The sequence below is a fragment of the Monodelphis domestica genome, chromosome 6 (genome assembly GCF_027887165.1).
Source record: "Monodelphis domestica isolate mMonDom1 chromosome 6, mMonDom1.pri, whole genome shotgun sequence".
In the NCBI taxonomy this organism is placed as follows: Eukaryota; Metazoa; Chordata; class Mammalia; order Didelphimorphia; family Didelphidae; genus Monodelphis; species Monodelphis domestica.
This window is the reverse complement of record NC_077232.1, coordinates 48,753,369-48,775,413: the sequence shown is the minus strand read 5'-3', so window position 1 is coordinate 48,775,413 and position 22,045 is coordinate 48,753,369. Positions and strand designations below refer to the sequence as shown.

The 22,045-nt window shown below is 35.7% G+C and overlaps 1 protein-coding gene across 1 annotated transcript in view; it reads left to right on the top strand.

Annotated features, from left to right (window-relative positions):
• Nucleotides 1-22,045, top strand: part of METTL15 (methyltransferase 15, mitochondrial 12S rRNA N4-cytidine) — a 280,004-nt gene that overhangs the window by 214,114 nt on the left and 43,845 nt on the right. The window contains exon 4 of the mRNA XM_007497205.3: nucleotides 21,725-21,916. Coding sequence (XP_007497267.2) covers nucleotides 21,725-21,916 — 192 coding nt within the window. The remainder of the gene's footprint in view (nucleotides 1-21,724; nucleotides 21,917-22,045) is intronic.

The following is a 22,045-nucleotide window of genomic DNA, read 5'->3' as shown; positions in this document are numbered from 1 at the left end:
GCTTAAATAGCATTGTGATTGTGATACAAACCTTCAAAGCTCAGAACTTCAAAGTTTTTTCTACACTCTGTGAGTTAAAGATGGAGTGTCAACCTTAACTGAATTTCCTGGCTTCAGTTGGTCTAAGTCGTGAATGTTATTCCCTTTGTTATTAGAACCTTCACTAGCTTTTTGTCTCTGAATTTATTTAAGTTCTGCTGTGATATTATATGTGGCAGGGTTCCACGAACAAAACTTCAGTTAAAAAACTTTTAAATTGATCTCCTGTGGTTGAACAGTGACTCTATATAGTTTCTTATAGCCATTATACACATAAAAATAAGTACTTAAAACTTTGCCCTTGTCCTTTTATTCAGTTATACTTGTGAAGCGTACTTTACAAAGTCAGAGGGACATATTTTCCCTGTCCAACCTCACACGTTGTGAGCACTCGCCGATATCTATCTTCTTCTTAATATGAAGGATTGTGAATCTCGTCCTTCAGAAAGACTACTGTCTTGGAAGTTAGACGTTCAAATACAGGCCCCATCATGTCCTTTCTTTGGGATTTTGGACCAGTTCACTTCATTGATCTGACCTTCAGTTTCCTCATTTGGAAAATGGTGACTTGGAATAAATTCTCTGTAAGATCTCTTCCAAGTTCAAGATCTAAGTTGTTCCATAGAAATTTCTATTATAAAACTATCTTTCTATGTCTAAAGCTTTCTGCCTTTTGAGATCACCGACAAACATTTAATTAATAACATTAATGAGCTAAGCTCTGAGTTTGAAGAGAGGTGTAAGAAACAATACCCAGCGGAAGTGGAGGGTAGTTTCCCAGATCTTATCCAGAAGAAATGGGTTTTCAGAGTTTACTTCCAGTCCTTACTTTGGTCGAATGTTACCAATACTTAATTCTTTAAAATTCTGTAATTTTTTTTTCTTTTCACAATTTATTGCGAATTCTGCTCTGGTAGAAGAATTTCAGGGTAGAACTAACGTTAGGAAATATTTATTAACCACTTCCTGTGTATAAGGCATTGTTCTCACCATTGGGAGTGTAAATGGGGGGGCAGTTCTTGCCTTTAAGGAGCTTCTATCCTAATGGGCAATGACAGAACATAAAACAGGTGCTTCGGGAGAGGTACCCAGGGCAGGGCATGGTAGAGAAAGTCTGGAAAGTCGAGTATAGCCTGGAGAAGAATAAAGACTTGGCTAGCCTGGGCTTCCTTCTCAACATGGAAATTCTGGAAGAGAACAGCCAAGCAGAGAGGGCTATCCCAGGGGCCGAGAGTATTTCCGGGAGGAAGTCATCGAGAAAGCTTCCGTGGTGAAGAGATTTGTCTGGTAGAGTGTCCTGGAGAGAAATGAAGAGGAGTTGATTCCCCCTTTCAAGGTAGCATCTTTAGAGATGCTCTAGCAGAGTGGAGAGCAGGAGGCTTTTATAGTGGGATCTCACTTTCCTAGAACAGGCACAATTTGGGGCAAGAAGTAGAAAAGCTAATGAGAACTTAACAACATTTTAAGAGATTTTCTGGGAAATTTCTAGGTCAATATAAATATGCAAATTGATCAGAAAAGACTCCTAGAAACTGAGAATGTCATTCTCAAGCAATAACCCTAAAGACAAGGCTATACAAACATTAATTCCCACAGGATGGAATTGCAGATTAGCTTTTAGGCTGGTAGAGGAGTGAGAAAGAGAAAAGGAGGAAGAAAAACTACAAAACTTGTGACTTGATATGGTCAGATGAAAAGGAGGGCAAAGTCGGCAGAAGTCTAAGAATAGAGAGCCAAGGACAGTCTGCTGCTCTGACCACCGAGAAGAAACTACTAAAGAGGGTAGAAGGCATAAGAAAAGAGAGTGACAGCGAAGGAGTTCCTCCAGAGGGCAGAAGTCCTGGGTGCTGCCTGGCACCCTTCTCACACCTTCCCTTACTGGCAGATCACTTTTCCTTTTCCTAGAGGGTAGTGTTAACTCCTTTGCACCTCTCCTCCATATTGGGCGTTCACTATATGGGCACGGATCATTTTTAAGGAAGAGATTTTATTTTGTCCAAAAAAGTCTGTTAAAAACAGAAAGCTGCTGCCTTGGCCTGTCTCTTGGCCTTTTGCTGATTATTTTCCCAAGACCCATTTTCTGGCTAAAGAAGAGGGGTTAGGGATCATGTTATCACGGGTCCCCTTCGGCATACATAAAAGGAAGCGGTTTTTCAATTGACGGTGATAATTTTTCAAAGGATGAAGGAGCACCCTAGGTAAGCTTATAGTACTTCTCTGAACATTAGATTCTTCATCTGGAAAAGGAGATAATAACAACTGGACTTCCTACCTCAAGGAGAGAGGGGAGGAGAGGGGGAGAAACAGAGAGAGGGACAGAGAGACAGAGAGACAACCATCTAAATATACAATTAGAAGAAAACTAATTTTACCTTCAAGTAGTTTATATTCTAGTGGGGAAAGTGGAAAGAAGTCGATAATATACTTGCTACAGCAAAAAACAAGAAGGAAGGAGGTTAAGAGGAAATCCAAGGAGTAGACTGGGTAAGGGAATCACCAACTAGCTAGTCAGGACTCATGGCAGAACATTGTCCAAAAGGGCAAAGATCCTATGTAGGTAAAAAGTTTAGAAAACTTAAAATTATGTTTAATTAAAGAAGATTTGCCTACACTTACAATTATTCAGATGAAAAAATTCTTTGCTTCTTTATCTCAAATGATCCATATATCAAATGCATACATTATTTACTTCTCCAGGATTCTTATAACTACTAAAAATTGGCATTATATGTTAACCTATTTTTGAAATTTTTGAAAATTAGTGAGTTGGAAGTTATTATATATTTTCAGGTAGATTACTACCAGAACCTAGAAAGGGTTTCATCTACTTTTTAAATAAAAAAAGAAATATTTGTAATTATGTATCAACCATACAAAAAAAAAAAGATTAGCTAAGAGAAGATAAAAGATGCCTATATAAATACAATCATTTCCCAAACCTATTCTATCTCCATTCATTACCTCCTTTTCTCATATTTTTTAACCCTTACTTTCCATCTTAGAAATAATACTGTGTATTGGTTCCAAGGCAGAAGAACAAGGCTAGGAAATGAAAGTTCAGTGACTTGCCCAGTCTAGAAAGTGTCCAAGGCCTGATTTGAACTCAAGACCTTCTGACCCCAAGTCTGACTCTCAATCCACTGAGCTACTTTGCTGCCCCAAAATTAATTTTTAAAAGAAAGAGGAAAACTAAATTGTATCAAAAATAAAAAGACATACCAAATGACATAGAAATGAAGCAAATTACTAGAATCTCTTTTGCCCAACTATATGCCTCCCCAAACTGACAATTTAAATGAAATGGATGAAAATTTATTTTAAAAAATATTACCAACATTAATAGAACAAGAACTGGGACATTAAATTAATACACCAGGAAAAGAAATTGAAAGAGGTATACATAAACTCTCAAAGTAAAAGCCCTCGGAACAGATGGATTAGTAAGCAAATTCTATCAGACTATCAAAGTACAATTCATTCTAATATTGTTTAAGCAAGCTGTTTACAAAAATAAAAAAGGAATCCTATTAATTTCCTTCTTTTACATAAGTATAATATTTATTCATGAAACAAAGAGATTCAAAACACTGAAAAAAAAAAACTACAGCACATTCCCCTAATAAATTTTAATACAAAAATTTCAAATGAAACATTTAGCTGAGTCTACAGCAATATACCAGAAAGATTATAAGCATGCTGAATTAATACCAGGAATGCAGTGTTAGCTTGTTAGGAAAACTATAAACATAAAAGGCCATATAACAAGAATAATAAACATCATATGATTTTATCAATAGATACAGATAAAGCTTTCAACAAATTGCAACATTGATTTATGGTAAAAGCACTAGAAAACAGAGGAATAAATTGATATTTTCTTAATTTGGAAAATAGTAAATGTCTCAAAGCAAGAACCAGCATTGTATGTAATGGAAATAAAATAGAGGCCCTGCCAGTAGCTTTAGAAGCAAAGCAATCATGTATATTATCACCACTATTATTTTACATAGTGTTAGAATAACTATTGCAATATGATTAGAAAAATAAATTGAGGGGATAAACATAGGTAAAGAAGAAACCAAATAATCACTTTTTGTGGATGATATGATGGTTTACTTAGAGAACCCTAGAGAGTCAGCTAAGCAATTAATAAGTTTAGCAAAGTCACAGGATATAAAATAAAGTTACATGAATAATCAGTATTTTTAGACATTAGCAAGTCTACGAAAGAACTAGAAAGAGAAATTCCATTTAAAGTACTTACTGACTATATTACGAATTTGGGAATCCATCCACTAAAGTACTGACAGGAACTATGTGAATATAATTAATTATAAGGCATTTATCAAAATGAAGACAGTCTGAAATAATATTATTTGCTCATAGTTTGATTAAGCCAGTATTATAAAAATGGCAATAGTACCTAAATTAATTTACTTTTTTAGATCTTTCCAAATTACCAATTACCAAATAACTATATATCTAGATGAGAGTAATAATAAAATCCATCTGAATAGATAAAAAGACAAGACAAGAACGTCAAGGGATGATTATGAGAAAAGGCATAAGAAAGGCCCTATCGGTATAAGGCATCAAACTATACTATGAAGCAGTAATCACTAAAATAATTTGGTTCTTCTTAAAAATTTAGATTAAATTTAAAAAGTGATTGTTTAATAAAACAGATTAGATACTCAACATATAGAAGGAAACAGATATAGTAGTATAAATCCAGGCTCCATCTATTAAAATAAGGTTTCACTTTTCAACAATGCTACTAGGAAAACTGGAAAACAGTCTGGCAGAAATTTGTTATAAATCAAATTCTCCTACTATATGCCAAGATCCCATCATAAACAATTTAGAAAAGCAAAGAAGAAATTGCCTTCCTGATCTTTGAATCAAGGAAAAGTTTATGGCACACAGATCACAAAAGATAAAGCATACTATTTAGATTGCTCAAAATTTAATTTTTTTTGATAAAAATATAGCTAAAGTTTAAAAAATAGGTAAGTTGGAAATAAAATGTTGGCATCAAGTTTCTCCAGTTAAAATCTCATTTCCAATATGTATAAATAATTGATTCAAAATTTTAAGAGGCATATCCCAATTGATAGATGGTTAAAGGATATGAACAGGTAATTTTCAAAGAAAGAAATCTAAGCTATCAACAATTTTATGAGAAAAATGTTCCACATTAATAATTAGAGAAATGAAAATTAAATCAGCTCTTTACTTCCTCCCATGGCCATCAGTTTGGTGAAGTTGACAAAAAGGGAAAATGATAAATATTGGAGGGTGCATTACAGCATTTGTGGAGCCGTGAATTGGTCCAGCCATTTTAGAAATTAATTTGGCACTATGAATGTCTAAAAAACTGCTAAAACGTTTATACCCTTTAACCCAGAAACACCACTCCTAGGCTATAGTACACGGGAGTTCATGTCAAGTCATATAGGTTCAGCAGTTCACAAAACTTGATTACTATTCACAAAGTGGAGAGGAGAACAGATTCCAATAGGGAATAGTTTCCTTGTATGGTCTCTATTGCCCCCAGCCAAGGACATAAAACTGGGGTGGTTTCTAGACATGCAGTTTTTTGTTTTGTTTTTTCCACTCAGGTCAAAGGGCCAGAGTCCCTCAGGACTCAAACTTATTTAGAATTTTAGGCAGCCAACTGGTACCAATAGGAGACTGCTCTGTTATCCTTAAGAGTATATAGTAATATAATTGAAAACAAAGGAATGACAGTATTTCCTAAATCGCCTAATAAAAAATAAGAAATTAGCAACAGAGACATAAGGGACTTAACTCTAACTGTGCCCTTCCAACAAGAGGCTAGGAATGGGAAGTTGTAATAGCCATTCACTGGTTTTATTATCCTTAGCATACATGCACCCTTAGGTGATAGTGCCATATGCCAGTTCTCAAAGAAAGAGGAAAAGGACCTTTATATTCAAAAATTTTAGGCAATTCTTTTTGTACTTGTCAAAGCAGTGCAATTTAAGGAGGTTCCTAACAATTGGAGTGACGTCAAATTGTGTTATATTCCTGGAATGGGAAGGGAAGAAAATGAGAAAGGAAAAAATATTTCTTAAGCATCTATTGTGTTTCCTGGCAATGTCTTAAGTGCTTTACAAATATTATCTCATTTGTTCCTCTTGATAGACAATTTCCCCTTAATTTCCATTCTCCTGAATATTCATATTCTCCTTTCTCTTTGTCTCCAACACTAGCTCCTTTTCTCACTTTCTCATTGGATGCCTTCCTTAAAGAGTTCTTCCTTGGGCTTCTCTTCTTTGGTGACCTTATTCACTTAGATAGTCATTGCTTTCTCAAATCTATACTTCCAGTTTTTCCCTCTTCTCCTGAGCAATGAAATTATTTTCAGGTTCTTTCTGAACATTTACACCTGGAAATTACACCTGGGAATTCCACTAGGCTATCAGACTTTATATTTCTAAAATTTAATACCTCTTTCTCCAAAAAACTATCATTATTTTCCTATTTCTGTTGACAAGACTAATTTAATAATTCTCTTATTCACCTAGCCTCAATAGAGTAGTTTTTGACTTCTGTTTCTCATTTCACCACTATAACTCCCTATCTAATTTATTATGGCATAGTCATGCTTACTTTTGTAGTATCTTCCGTATAGCCTTTCTTTTCTGCTTAATTATTATTTTATCAATTAATTATCAATTAGATTTAATTATCAATTAGATAAATTAAATTGTCATCTTTTTAATTATTAATTAATCAATCAATAATATCTATTGTGGAACGAGTACTATGCTAGATGTTGGGGATATGTATATAAAAATAAGATAGTCCCTACCTCAAGATCTAGCAACTTGGTGAATTGGGAAACTCCTCTTGAAGGAAATGGCATTAGATGGCATTAGATCTCATCATTGAAGGGAACCAGAGATTCCCAAAAGACAAAGGTGAGGAGATAAACATTCCAGGTACCGTATGCTATTTCTTGCTTGACCTACAGCAATAGTATCCTAACTTGACTCTGTGGAAAAGAGTTCCTTTAGGTCATTTATATCTATTCTCTGTCTGTTCTTGTGTGTAGGGCACACTGGCCATTATCATACATTGTCAGGCCCTGGGGGCCACCTGGTTGGGGGTCCCAAGGGGTAAGAATGCCGAGGGACTCAGGAGGGTTGGGTGGTGACTTAGTTTATTGATTTTTGATTTGGGATGCACAATTTATAGGGAAAATGACAAATGACGGAGGCTAAAAAATTAGGTAAGCTTTTTGCAGGAACAAAGATTAGCAATGATTTACAAGATGGAAACAATGGATGTAGATTGCCCTGGTGGTTCTAAGCAGTGTTTTCTATAGGATGATAAATCATTAGTAACATGTCAATTCAACATGCCAGCGAAAGACCCAGTTTTGCATAGAATACTGTATGTTCTTACAGTACTCTTGCTTATTATTTTCTTGGCCGGACATCTAGTGTTTGGGGGGAAAGGGAAATGTGTGCTTTTCTCATGCTGGAGAACAGACTACGGGTCTTAGGGCTCCTAAGTTAATGGATACCCAGAGGCCTTGCAATCTGGGGTACACTGAGCTTTTTTCCACAGCCTTGCTGAATGGAAAGCCCCTGACTTCCTAACTACCCAGAAGTTTTATGTCCTGGCGTGCATTGGGCCTAGGAGCCCCTGGTCTTTTTGTGCTGCTCCCACAATATGTAAGACTTGGGGTACAGAATCCTCTCTATCATTCATTACGTATGGTTAACCTTTTATGTAGGTGACTAAATATGAGTGGTTTCTATCTATCTTAAGCAGTTGCAAAAATAGCTTGTCTTTAAATCCATGATTTTGCTCCAAATAAAGTATATGTTAAATTTTATAGTTTTGGCAAATACATATTAACAGCCCAGTTTTAAGTCATTTTATTTTTATATGTGGGACTATGCTTCTACATTGTATAAGCCCCAAAATTAAGCAACGTATTTTAGGTGATAAAAAATATTGTTGTCTATCTTTAACATTTTTTAAAAATCCTACCTTCTGTCTTAGAATCAATACTCTATATTGGCTCCAAGGCAGAAGAGTGGTAAGGGCTAGGCAATGGGGGTCAAGTGATTTGTCCAGGGTCACACAGCTGGGAAGTGTCTGAGACCAGATTTGAACCCAGGACCTCCTGTCTCTAGACCTGGCTCTCAATTCACTGAGCCACGCAGCTGCCCCCTACCTTTAATATTTTTAAAGCCATCAGTTGATGGTTCCCATAAGTGATGGTTATGATATAGTAAAAAGAACACTTGATTCAGAAAAAGGGAAACTAGACTACATGATTAGTCTCTTCATTTTCTAGCTATGTCTCTATGGGCAAGTCATGTGATTTCTGAACCTCATTTTTCTCTTTAGTGTAATATTTAAAGCTACCCAAAATCTGGCTCCAAACTACCCTTCCAGATTAATTTCACATATTCTGTTATATGTTTCAATGAAAGTATAATATTCACTTTCCCTTTCCCATTCAAATGTTTTCTCCAGTCTCTCTGGAATGCACACCCTCAGCACTGTCTCTCAGAATTCTTGGTACTAATTTTAAATTCTACCTCATCCATAAAGTTTTCCTAGATTCCTCCAATAAAAATACTCCCTCCATTCCCCAATTTATCTTGAGCTCTCCTTTGCCCACTTCACACCTTACTTTGATATCATATGTCTGTCTGTCTGTCTGTCGCTCTCTCTCTCTCTCTCTCTCTCTCTCTCTCTCTCTTTGTGTATCCATCATTCCGTCTATCCACACATACATGTTGCTGTTCACTTATAAGAATGCAAGTTCCTTTAGGGTAAAGATTTGTCTTTGTAGTACCATTTTCTCCTACCTGATGTCTTCACAGTGTGGAAGTTACCCTGGGTTCTAAAAGGCTATGCTAACAAAAGAGAGGCTTGGTCAGCTTCTGTAATGCTAGAAAAGCATCAAATAGAACCCTTAAAACAGAGTGAAGAACATCTCAGCTAATCACAGAGAAGTTAAACACCAATAGCCTAGTCACTTTAATTTAGTGAATCCCCCCCCACAAAACAATACAAAATGGTCCCCAGGGCTACACAATCCCATTATGCAGTAAGAGTGGATGAAAGGGGTGAATATAAACTTTATTTTTTAATGTAAACTTTCATTTTAATGTTGATACCCTAAAAGTGAAATTCTTTCCCAGTTATCAATGAATGGTCACAATACTTGAGGAAACAAATCATATCAATCTTGATTTTCTTGCTATAAATGAAACAAGAAGAAAGAAGGGAGTTGTGGATAAATGGAAGGAAGGTTTATCAGTCCTTTTTGGAGAAGCACATAAAGAAATTGGCAAGAAGTATGGAGGATGAAGAGGAAGGGAAATTCTAAGAGGAACTAGAAATGAATAGTCAGAAATATGGGAAAGCATGTTTCCAGAAAAAGGAATGAGAAAGACCAAAGATTTAAAGGACACAAACGCTCATGTCTTTGTATCATGAACACTATCATTGAGAAAAGAATTGGCAGATGCCCATAAACCAAGATGTTCAATATGATCCACACCAAAATATATTTTAACAGGTGCAAAAAATTTGCTATTGATCTTATTTTAGTTATTCCTGAATCAGCTGTTGGTATACAGTTAGTCATTTGTGAGAGCAAAAATTAGAATTTGTAAAAAGAAATAAAGGTAACAATGAGGAAAAGCTAACATGTACATTTGAGTTAACTCTATCCTGAACTATTTACATTAACAATGAAAAATGTATATCAGAAATGACATTTTTATAGAACACATTAATTTTATATAGAATTTTAACCACTATAAGTCTGTTGCCACAAGATCAGAAAACACCTTACTCAGCATGCTCTCTCTTAAAAGCAGAGAGATATTGGGTAAAGCCAAGAGTGGTTGTTTACAAAGTCTTACAAAGAAGAATGGAGGCCAGTAATGATCAGCATCATTTTATAAAGCAGTGGGAAAACAGTAGAGAAGAAAAACAGCTTAAAAAACATTTGGCAAGTAATTCAACTAAACAAAGTTTTCCCAAAGGCACTTAAGAATGAAGAGGAAAGAAGATAAGCAGAACAAAAAAAAGAAAAAATACCTGTTAAGAAGACTGCAATCACAGTTAAGAAATCTAGAACCACCACTCTTGGTCTCGATGCCACAGTCCTAGATGTGCTTATTTATAGTGAAGGTAAAAACTGGCATTAAAGAAGGGGGAAAAGAATCTAACTGGACCAAAGCTTTGTAAAGGGGACTTGGCTTCAGAAGATAACCTTAAGAAGCTGTTGAGGAAGGTGATATAAAATGAATCTGAAGCAGAGGAGGATAAAGGCAAAGGGAAATGGCTGATCATTATTAATACCAAAAACAGTGATGAAGAAAACAAAAAATGATCATTTGAAATGCCTACCATCTTACCTATACACACTCTTGATGTAAGTCATCGACACACAAAATCAGGCATCCTTGATTAGTAGAGAGCAAGTGGACGTTCACAAGCAATGTTTCAAGTGTTACCAGATCTTTACCTAGAACAATATAGCCACTGCTTAGCCTATCCAAGCGACCTTTTTTTCCAGAGTAAAAGCAGGTGGTCCCTCAACATACATAGGCAGCAATGATGGTCTTGAGTAGTGGAAAACTTTGCATGGTCTGGCATATACACTATATTTGGACAGAACACATTTCCAAGAGATCAGAGAAAGATGTGTGTGAATACATATATGCATATATATATATATGTATATATATATATATAATGGCTTATAATTTTAAAGGAAAATTCTAATAACTGGTCAGTTTAGTGGTGGGGCAGCTTTATCCAAAGTCCTGAGAGGAAATTGCTTGGGTGGAAAGAATTAGACGAGAAGGTGATCTTATGAATTTTATACTGGCAGACCAGTTAGGCTTTTCATCATGGGCCATGCAGTGTCTCAGAGCAACATTATCCTGAGGACAAATTTAAGTCTGATGGCTTCAGGACTTTACAAGATACACAAGAGGGAACTTATACACATCTTAAGGGAAACTCATCAAGACTTGTGGGAGAAAACGACTTCTATCTAACCAGGAGCTTCATCTACTCAGTCTATGTCACCATCTTCCTTTAGCAGTCCCGAGTCTTCCTGCCAAGGTCCAGCACCCTCATAATATGGGCTTATCCTTGTGTGCTGGTACTGGTGAGAAGGATCCATTTTGCTATAGGAAGATGGTGATATGGACTAAGTTGATTTTGTTTCCCTCCTTAGACTGTGAGCTCCTTCAGTGCAGGGATGATGTCTTCCTTTGCATTCTTGGGATAGAAAAGAGCTTCTCCAGAAGTTAAGATTTGAGTCTTTTTGAAGGAAGCCAAGAACTTAGACTTAGCCTATCCATAGTTAAATCAGTGTTTGTATGAAGTCTAAAAGCTGTGATTCTTAGAATACTTTTGTCCACTTTTCAACAATTCTGCCATTGTCATAGATTGCTGTGGTTAAAAAACACATCGCTTAATGGTCAATCTACTACTGTTAAATTTTTTAATACTTAACTGGCTCATTCACAGGATAGCAAACTCAAATTTTACAGACATCCCTGAGGAAAAAAAGTGAAAAATGATGATGAAAATTTGAGTAAATTATATTAGTAGTAATTATTGCTGTCTTGGATTGGCTTTATTTTTGTTCACATTATGAATGCACTGATGTATAAAAAGAGTATATAATTTAAAATTGTACCCTTTACATTGATCTTGATTGAAATATTAATGTTCTAGTCTTGGAGAAGTTGGAATCATGGATGAGGGTGGTGTAGGATTTGAAATACCTAGATGGTGTTGATAGTCAAGGTACCAAGGTTGAGTTGGTTCCTTAGTACCTCTCAGTGAAGTGAGCTATTCAAATCACCTGGAGAGGTTTGAATAAAATGGGACAGGGATGTATTTTGGAAACAAAGTGAATTAAAGGGGAGGATTAAGGTATTAGAATTCCCTACTTCTAAGGGTTCTAGCTAACCTCCCACCTACTAAAATCTCACAGAGGTTGCTTCTTTTGCTTCCACGCTCCCTAGGCCCTGACCTGTCTGTCTAAATTCCCAGGACTAACTGGCTAACCTGACACTACTTAATCCTCCCAGATTGCTTTGTAAGAATGAAATAGGTCTTCTGAGTGGCTTCAGGCTGAACCCTTTATGGCAGAGTTCAACCCTAGCAGGGTTAGGCCTAAGCTGGCTTCTGGCCTTCCCCATACAGACTGGTCTGTCACCGATCTTCTGAGTAGACAGGTACTAGCAGCAGGGAAGGGGTTTCTCCAGTCAGGAACAGCAGGGGTAAAGGTAATCCACTCCAGGGAATAGGAACCAAATCTGCTCAGCTTCATAGAAAGAGAGGAAGTTCCAGCTCCAGACAGCCCAAGAGACAGGACATCTAAGAGCCCCCAATAGCTGCTGGTGTTCATTTTTATCTCTTCCCTGCATTCTAGAACATAGCATCATCAGTTCCATGGCATGTGTCCGGGTCTAGCAAACTTCTCTCTTTGCAAAATCCTTCTCTTTCACATGTTGCAAATCCATTTCCCCTCTTCCCTTATTATATTTTTTTTAAATAATGAGGAAGATCCTGATTACTGAAGGAAATATTGGAAACCCAAAAGTGTTGTGAATTGGTGGTAAGAAGGTATTGTCAGTTATCATAACATTTGGAGATTTAGGATCACTTTATGGTTTTAAGATGTCAAGAATATTTGTGTGTCTACTTGACCACATTTATTCATTAGATAATTTGCAGGAGCCATTTAAATTCAAGAGAGAATTAGACTCTCTTAGTTTATTCTTAATGTAATTAATCAGCAAAATTTAATTTAATCAAATGAAGAACTTAAAGTACCCCTACTTAGCACCTAGCTAACCATTAAGTAAGAGAGTTCACAAGTCATTTACTAGAGAAAGCTCACACCACCAAAGGCCACGCCCCATCCAGTGTTAGGCAAATTGGGAGCTTATGATTGGTTCCCATAAAGTGGGGGAGTGACAGGAAGTGACATGGAGAAAACTGCTTTTCTGAGGAGTCATTCATTCATTCTGTGTTGGTAAGCTGGACTGAAGGGAGACTCTTGGAGGCAGTCACTTTTTCTTGGACTTGTCCTGGACTGGAGCTTTCTGCATTGGAGAGGCTTGCTGGGTACATGACTTAGACTGAAGGAAGAGGCTTGCATTGGTGGATTTCTGACTGAAAATGCCACCGAGATTTCCATGTGGAGATTGGACTTGAGGGAGCCTTTGTTGGAGGCTGAGCTGGACTTCACCAGATCATCACTTAGTTTGGTAGGCCAGACAATTCTCTGCCTCCTTCCTATATTTCCCACTTTAATATCTCTACCTTGTTGTAAATAACATTTTATAAACAGCGACTCTCACATTTAGTCAAACCTAATTTTAAATCTTACAACATATAGTGGGGAAATCAGCAAAATGGAATCATTACATAAAAATAGCTATTATAGTTGCCATAAATCCCCAAGGTCTTAGCATTGTATTAATCTAGCATCAACATTTATGAATGAGATCTGTAGATACTCTAGTACTCAAATAGACTTGTGTTCTCATTAATTCAGAATGTTCCCTCCAGTGATACAGATCTTTGTATCCATCCATACCTACTGTCCTGTGTAACTCTTGGCCATGTTCTTCTGAATCCAGCGAATATACTTTGAGCCCTCTTGCTTACTCCGAACATCAAGTAACATGGGATGCCTAGACTGTCCATTTATAGCTTCCTATCCTGTAACCAGCCCATCTTTCCTTCCTGACATGTAATTCCTTGATGACAGAACTTTGTTTCTCTCCATCTGGATTATATGTTGTAGCCTGCTCATACCCATTTCCATTGCCCTCTGTTTAGTTTTTTGGATGCTCTGTGGCTTGGTGTCATGTGGAAGCACTGATAAAATGTTAGTTTTGAAGAGATTAGACCATGCTTTCATAGGAAGCTTTAAATTAGTACAAGGATTTAGTATTGTCCCCATAGCCTTCCCAACCACCTCTCTGCCTTTTTGGTTCTGGGCCTGTATCATTGTCTCTTTGTACTGGCTATCCCAGATGTTCATTATCTCAGATAAGTTTGATAACTATGATTCCTAAGATGGTCCACATAGATCTCTAGGGATTCGTGGATATATTTCAGGGGATCTGTAAATTTAGATTAAAACATTACATTTTTATTTTCACTAACATCAAACTGATATTTATCATTTCCTTTCATTATGAATTATTTTTTTTTCTGATAAGAGGCCCATAGACTTCACCAGAGTGCTGAAGGGATCCATAACACAAAATATTGTTAAGAACTTCTGCTTCATAGTATCTATCCAAATTCACATTGGAATATAGGAAACAAACATTCTAAATTCACTTGGTCTTTCCTGTTTGGATGGCCAGGCTAAATGCTTTTGAATACTTATAGATCTGTTCCAAGAATCTCTGAACCTTGGGGCATGATGCAGTCAACATGATGTCAGGCACAAACAGGAGTATTTAAAGGACTTCTTCATCCACAGTAAATCTCTCAATTAATACTTGGCATTAATACTTATTTGTCATTATTTCAGTGATGGAATTAATAGCAAGTTTGGTATAGGATCCTCATAGTGAATAATGAAAAGAGCTTTAGACTCAGATTTTCTCCTGGCTTTACCATAGAGAGGTTGTACAATCTTGAGAGTCAACTTCTCTGTGTTTGTCTCCTCATGTGTAAAAACAAAGACAATTTGTTAAATAAGAAGGTTAAATTAAAGATTGTAATTTCTCTATCAACTCTGACATTTCTTTTAATTCACCCTTTTCATCTGAGTTTTAAAAGATTGTTTTAATGAGTCTTTAACCTCTCACTAAATAAAAGCATCCATGTCTAAAATATTCATTTTCTTCATTCAAATCCTTCTAAAATCCCCACTCACTCACTCCACCCACTTCCAGGAAGGAGAGAAAGAGGTCCTGAGAGCTATACTTGACTCTTCTTGCTCCATATTCATTCCCCCTTGCAAAGGTATGCGTGTTGCCCTGAGGCTTCTGAGAAACTGTGAAGGGAACATTCCCCTCTGAGAAAGGAGAAAAATTAATACTGCTGCCAGGTGATCTGTGTCTCCTTGTATGTTCTGTTAATTCTAAATGCTTCTTTCTCTTCAAAATCCCCACTCACAGCTCAATCTCTGCAAGAAAACTATTATTAAACATAGGTTTCATTATTAAATAGCTATTTTTTTGGTGCAACTCTAGGAAAAACATGGAGGAAACAAGTTGGTTCTAATACCAAAAAGCAGATACATCAAGCCAAGTTTTACTTAACTTTTTTTTTAATTACCTTTTGTCTTAAAATCAATACTGTGTATTGGTTCCAATGCAGAAAAGTGGTCAGGGCTAGGCAATGAGGGTTAAGTGACTTGCCAAGGATCATACAAATAGAAAGTAACTGAGGGCAGATTTGGACCCAGGTCCTCTTTTCTCTAGGTCAGGCTATCAGTCCATTAAGCCACTTAGCTGCCCCCTTCTTAAGCTTTTCTTAAAGAAACAAAATAAAATACAATCTCCCACTCTCACTTTGAAGACATGATGGTGAGGCACTCAGAAATATGTTACCACTGACATAACATTTAGAACCTGCATTGAGTATATTATGAAACAGTTTTTTTTTTTTCAGTTACTCAGAGTTCAACTTTTACTAAGTAATTTTTCTGATACATAGGAAACTACTTTCTTTTTTTTTTTTTTACATGAAACCACGAACTTCATTTAGGTAAAAATGTAACAGAAATATTAAATATAATAGGATAGTAACAACATTTCCATTTCTCATCTCTTTTCCAATTTCTCTTTGCTTTCTTCTATCCTCTTTTTTTTTTTAGCTTTTTCTTTTTTTTTTTTTTTAAATATATTTTATTTGGTCATTTCCAAGCATTATTCGTTAAAGACATAGATCATTTTCTTTTCCTCCCCCCCCCAACCCCCCATAGCCGACGCGTAAGTCCACTGGGCATTAGATGTTTTCTTGATTTGAACCCATTGCTTTGTTGATAGTATTTGCATTAGAGTGTTCATTTAGAGTCTATCCTCTGTCATGTCCCCTCAATCTTTGTATTCAGGCAGTTGCTTTTTCTCGGTGTTTCCACTCCCATAGTTTATCCTTTGCTTATGAATGGTGTTTTTTTCTCCTGGGTCCCTGCAAGTTGTTCAGGGACATTACACCACCACTAATGGAGAAGTCCATTACGTTCGATGATACCACAGTGTGTTTGTCTCTGTGTACAATGTTCTCCTGGTTCTGCTCCTCTCGCTCTGCATCACTTATGAAACAGTTTTAAGACTGTTACTTCTATAATAAAATTTTTATCTTTTGTGTCTCACATTTTCAAAATTTTCCCATAAATATATATATACATATATATTTTTAATCATGAGGAATGTTTGGATTCTTCACTGTATTGTGGAGATCTTACATAATATCATTCCTGAAAAAGTGTCAATATGAAAAGAAAAGGGAAAAAAGTTTTAGGAAAAACTTCATTGTATAAGACTTGGGTCATTTACTGATGGAAGCAAAATCTTTAATGGCCACTGATTAAAGTGGTAACTGCTCAGCCAGACATTTAGGATCAAGTACACATTAGCTGCATTTTACCTTTCCAGCCTTATCTCACAGTAACCCCCTTTGGTTCTGTGGTTCTTGCTCTATGCCCATCTTCCAAACACCTATGTTGTTCTACTTCTGTGACATTGATTTTGTTGTTCCTGATACCTCCCTTTACTCCTCACCTCTCATTAACCTCCTATCCATCCATCAGAGCCTAAAAAACTTATATCACATCCATGAAGTCTTCTCTGATCCCTCCAATTGACTGATTTCTGCCTTATAGCACTTTATATTTTTCTTATGAACTTGACATATTTGATTTCTTATTATATTTACTCATGTACATGGGTATTATTATCTTTATTAGATTTTAAGCTCCTTGTTGGAATTATAATAATATATGGTCTTAAGTTGATTACACATAGTAGATCATTAATAAGCATTTATTTGTTTATTGCAGAGGTAAAGCAAAGGGCCAGGAAGGGAGGCTTAGAACAATTCTACCTCTTTCTTCCTCTTCTTCTTCTTTCTCCTATACTTTATCCTTGACATACAGGTCTTCTGAAAATGTGAGATTATCATCATCACTGTCACCATCATTGTCATCATCTCTATGAATAATTATAAACATAATTATTGGTAAATATTTAAAATGTGAGGTTACTTTACACTATAATTCTAATTTTCTATTCATTTCATTCTTCAAAAGAAAACAATTAGTGACTTGAAAAAGACAATGTATGCATCTGAGTAAATTAATCAGTTTTAATGGAGAAGAAATGTTTAATTCCAGGAACTAACCCCTTCCAGATTCCTAAAAATTAGGGCACCACTTTATTTTTAAGAGATTTAAAAAAGAGAATGACATGGGGTAGGGGTAGCAATCTTTCAATCATTGAGAATTAACAAATGATCCTACAGTTTTCAGAATGGTCAAGGAACTTGAAATGTTAAAATTACTTTTAGGATGACCTGAATTAAAATCCTACCTTAGATACTTACTAGCTCCGAGACTCTGGGCAAGTCATTTAACCTTAGCCTGCCTCAGTTTCCACAACTGTAAAATAGGGAATGTAATAGCATATCCTCTATAGGGTTGTTTTAAAATTAAATGAGGTTTGGATTGAGAGTCAGTCCCAGAGATGGGAGGTCCTGAGTTCAACTCTGTCCTCAAGACACTCCCTAGCTTTATGCCCTTGGGCAAGTCACTTAATCCCCACTGCCTAGCCCTTACTGTTCTGTCTTGGAACCAATACACAGTATTGATTCTAATATTTAAAAAATCAAATGAAGTAACATTTGTAACAGTTTAAGAACCTGTAAGTGCTATATAAATGTTAGCTATGTGTTTACATATATAATTATGTATGTGTGGCTTTGTTTTCGTATATTGATACACACACACAGGATACACACATTAGATCAGATTCAGGTCCAGAAGAGACTTTAGAAGCCATCCACTCCAACTCCTTTATTTTACAGATGAGAAAACTGAGGGTGAGGGAGAGTTTTATTATATTATATATATAAATATATAAAACCAAACCCCCAAACATAAACCCAAATAAACAACTGAAAAATCATATGCTTTCATCTGCATTCTGACCTCAATCGTTCTCAATAGATCTTTGGAGGAGGGTGGCATTCTTTGCCATAAGTGCCTCAGAATTGTCCTGGATCATTGTTTTGCTGAGAATAGCCAAGTCTATCACATTCGATCATTCTACACTATTGCTGTTCCTGTGCACAGTGTTTTCCTGGTTCTGCTTATTTCATTCTGCCTCACTTCACATAGGTCTTTCCAGTTCTTTCTGAAATCATCCTGTTCATCTTTTCTTACAACACACTAGTATCCCATAACCATTTTATACCACAATTTGTTCCGCCATCCCCCAATTGATGTGTCCCCTTAATTTCCAATTTTATGCCACTTCAAAAAGAGCAGCTATAAAATTTTTCTACAAGTAGGTCCTCCCCTCTCTTCTTTTTTTTTAATCTCTCCAGGATACAGACTTAGTGGTGGTATTCCTGAATCAAAGGGTATGCATTGTTTTGTATCCACGTAGGATTTGAAAACTGGTCTTTTGACTTCAGAGCCAGTATGCTTTCCACAATCCTACACCAAGTCTCAGAAGATCTTTCCTAAAATGTATTCCAAGATAGCAAAAACTGGAATCAAAGGTTATGCCTATTGATTGGGAAATAACTTAATAAATTGTGGTTTATGAATGGCATGAAACACTGTTGTACTGTAAGAAACAACAAATGTGAGGAATTCAGAGAAATATAGGACGACTCACATGAAGTCTCAACTAATAGAGAATGAATCAGGAAAAGAAGATGTCCCACCACTGCAATAATGTGAATAAAAACAACGTCAAAAGGAAGACAAATTTTAATTAGTTGTAACAACTACTTTTATCTGGAGAAGAGATGCAAAACATACCTCTTTTTCTCAGTTCAAAAATTGGGAATTAAGGATATGACATTATATTATTATTTATAAGCAGTTAAATGCAGTCAATATATAGATAAGTGTTCACTTATTTTTTTCTTTATCAGAAAGAACTCGGGGTTCAAGGAGGAGGGTTGTAGGAAAGTAGGGACTGGTAATTAAAAAATTACTGTTGTGTGAAAAAAAGCATCAGTAAAACAGAAAATGTTTTAAAATCCAAATGTGATATACTATAGTCATTGGATCGAATAGTTGCACAATGTGAACATCACAGTGTGTCGGAAGAGCTTCCAGTGGTTGGCAGTGCCCAATTGCAGTACTATAATGTAAACACTCATTTCATCTTTCTTTTTTCTTGCTTATGAAACATTCCTTTACTTCATGACATCCTGGAAAATGTGATTCCTATAGCTATTATTAGTTGCTAAATTGTCTTCACTTTGTTCCTTTAGTTTAACCTATTTTCATACGTTTCATAAAGTTAAATGCCAAGGACTGGTAGTTTTATGAAATAAATTAATTTTTATACAATATAACTTGAATATCAATTGCAAAATAATTCCATGTATAATTTTTTAAAGAATACCTGGATAATAGGGCAGTATTAAATAAGCAATTCACAAGTGTTTCATTCTTCAGTCCATGTGTAGTAAGTACTCTTTCTCTCTTCAGTCAAACTCACAATTAATATAATAGTCTCCATCCCTATTCAGGACAGACTTTATAGCCAATCTAATGAGCTGGGAATGAAAGGGAAGATGAGGTCTTAGGAAGGACTTGAGTCTGGTTCATCTCATTCCTAATGTCTGCTTGGCATGACTTCTACCAATTGTACCATCACCACTTTCTTCCACAGGATTTATTTTAACTTTGCTGTTAGTCTTTTACTTACATGATCCTTTTTGTCCCTCCTTCTTTGGGATGTGATCCAGTTTTCTTATTTCAGTGACTTTTTCACTTGCTTTGTCTGTAGTTGTCCTTTCTGGTCTCTTTCTATTCTTGTTCTGATAATACTATAGCTTTCTCATACAGAAAAGATACTATCAGTAGTACCCAAGCTAGGAGATATTTTTCTAGTTAACAGGAATGGATCTGTGCCAATGCAACTATGTTATCTTGAACCGTGTTTTACCTATTTGGATTTTTTTAGCTCAACATGTTTCTGTAATAATTCCATATATGTGTATATGTATGTCTCGACCTCTTAAACTACAAATCATTTAATATCAATGCTATTCCAAGACCCAAATCTCATATTGATTTTTAGTAAAACTATACCTAAAGTATAAGAAGCAGTAAATGAACAATTATATTGAATATAAAAACACTCAGTTGAAACATATAATAAAAACTAAATTTTATTTACCTGTTTAAGTTCAAAGAATATTGATATAAGGTAATCCAACTCAGATAATTTCCAGTGGCATTGTACAGAGCACGTATTTCAGCTACTTAGAGAGAAATAAAAATATAAGGAAAAATAGCACAGATGATAAATATAAAAAATTTTCTTTAGATTTCTGGCTAATAACTAATTAGTCCTGGAGGGGTTACTTTTTTTAACCCTTTTCTTAGAATTGATATTAGCATCAGTTCCAAGGGAGAAAAACAATAAAGGTTAAGCAATTGCCCAGGGTCACATACGTCATACATTTAGATTCAGGATCTTCCATCTCCAAGCCTGGCTCTCTGTGCACTGAGCCACCTAACTGCCCCATAATAGAGTTACTTTTGATAATATTTGGCCTTCATTTTTTATCATAGAAGAAGCAGAACATCACAGTGACTGTTTTTGTATTGAATTTATTCTGATGGTGCACATATCCTTTCAAACCAAAATGTATATTTCTTTTCTATTTTATTGGTGTTTTATCATGCTTCAAGAGATGTTCGACACTCTTAATCTTTAAAATGTGGTTAATTTTAGGAGAATCCAAGTATAAATCGTTTCTTTTGCTGAATAATTAATTCAAAGATTATCTGGTTTTTTCATAATTATAAAGGAACATTCAAAAAGTTTTATGCGCTCATGCATGGGACAAAGAGTTTAAGATGAATTTTTTCTTGATTGGAAGAATAATATATTTTTATCACTGTGTTCAGATTTTGTTTTACCTGTTATATTTAGACATTTAGTAGAGTATGTTGATAATTTCTGAGTAGTATCACCTAATAAGTATTTTTAAACCCTTTTCTTCTGCTTTAGAATCAATACTAAATATTGGTTCTAAGGCAGAAGAGCAATAAGGGCTAGGTAATTGGGGTTAAATGCCTTGCCCATGGTTGAACAGCTAGGAAGTATCTGAGACTATATCTGAATCTAGGATCTCCAGGCTTCAGAGCTGGCTCTCTATCCACTGAGTGATCTAGCAGCCCCTACCTAATAAGTATTAATCCAAGGAAGAGTCTATCTATCTGTAGACTCGGAGTAGTTTACCTCAATGGCCCTTTTTAAGGATCTATGATACTTGTTAGAAGGAGTTTCTATCCATGATGATACAAGAAGGGAAATTCTTCAATATATATTTATGTTATATATAATTAATGTTATATACATATATAATAATATCGATTATATATTATATAATAATTAATAACTGTTTCTCCATACATATGGTTTGACCCCAGAAAACAGATTCGAGCTTTGCTAAGCCAGTTTAGCCAAGCCGAAGCCATGTTAATGAAAGCTGGAGTACAGCCTGGGACTGTTGATGGAGTTCTGCTAGATCTTGGGTGTTCCTCTATGCAACTTGATACTCCTGAAAGAGGTTTTTCCTTTCGGAAGGACGGCCCCTTGGACATGAGGATGGATGGTAGCAGGTGAGTATTGATAAAAACACTTCTTCTCACAACAAGAAATCAATTTCTCAACAACACTCTGAATTTAATTTCCTTTTTAGACTGTAGAATTCCCATCACACACCCACACCTAAAACTGCACATACATAA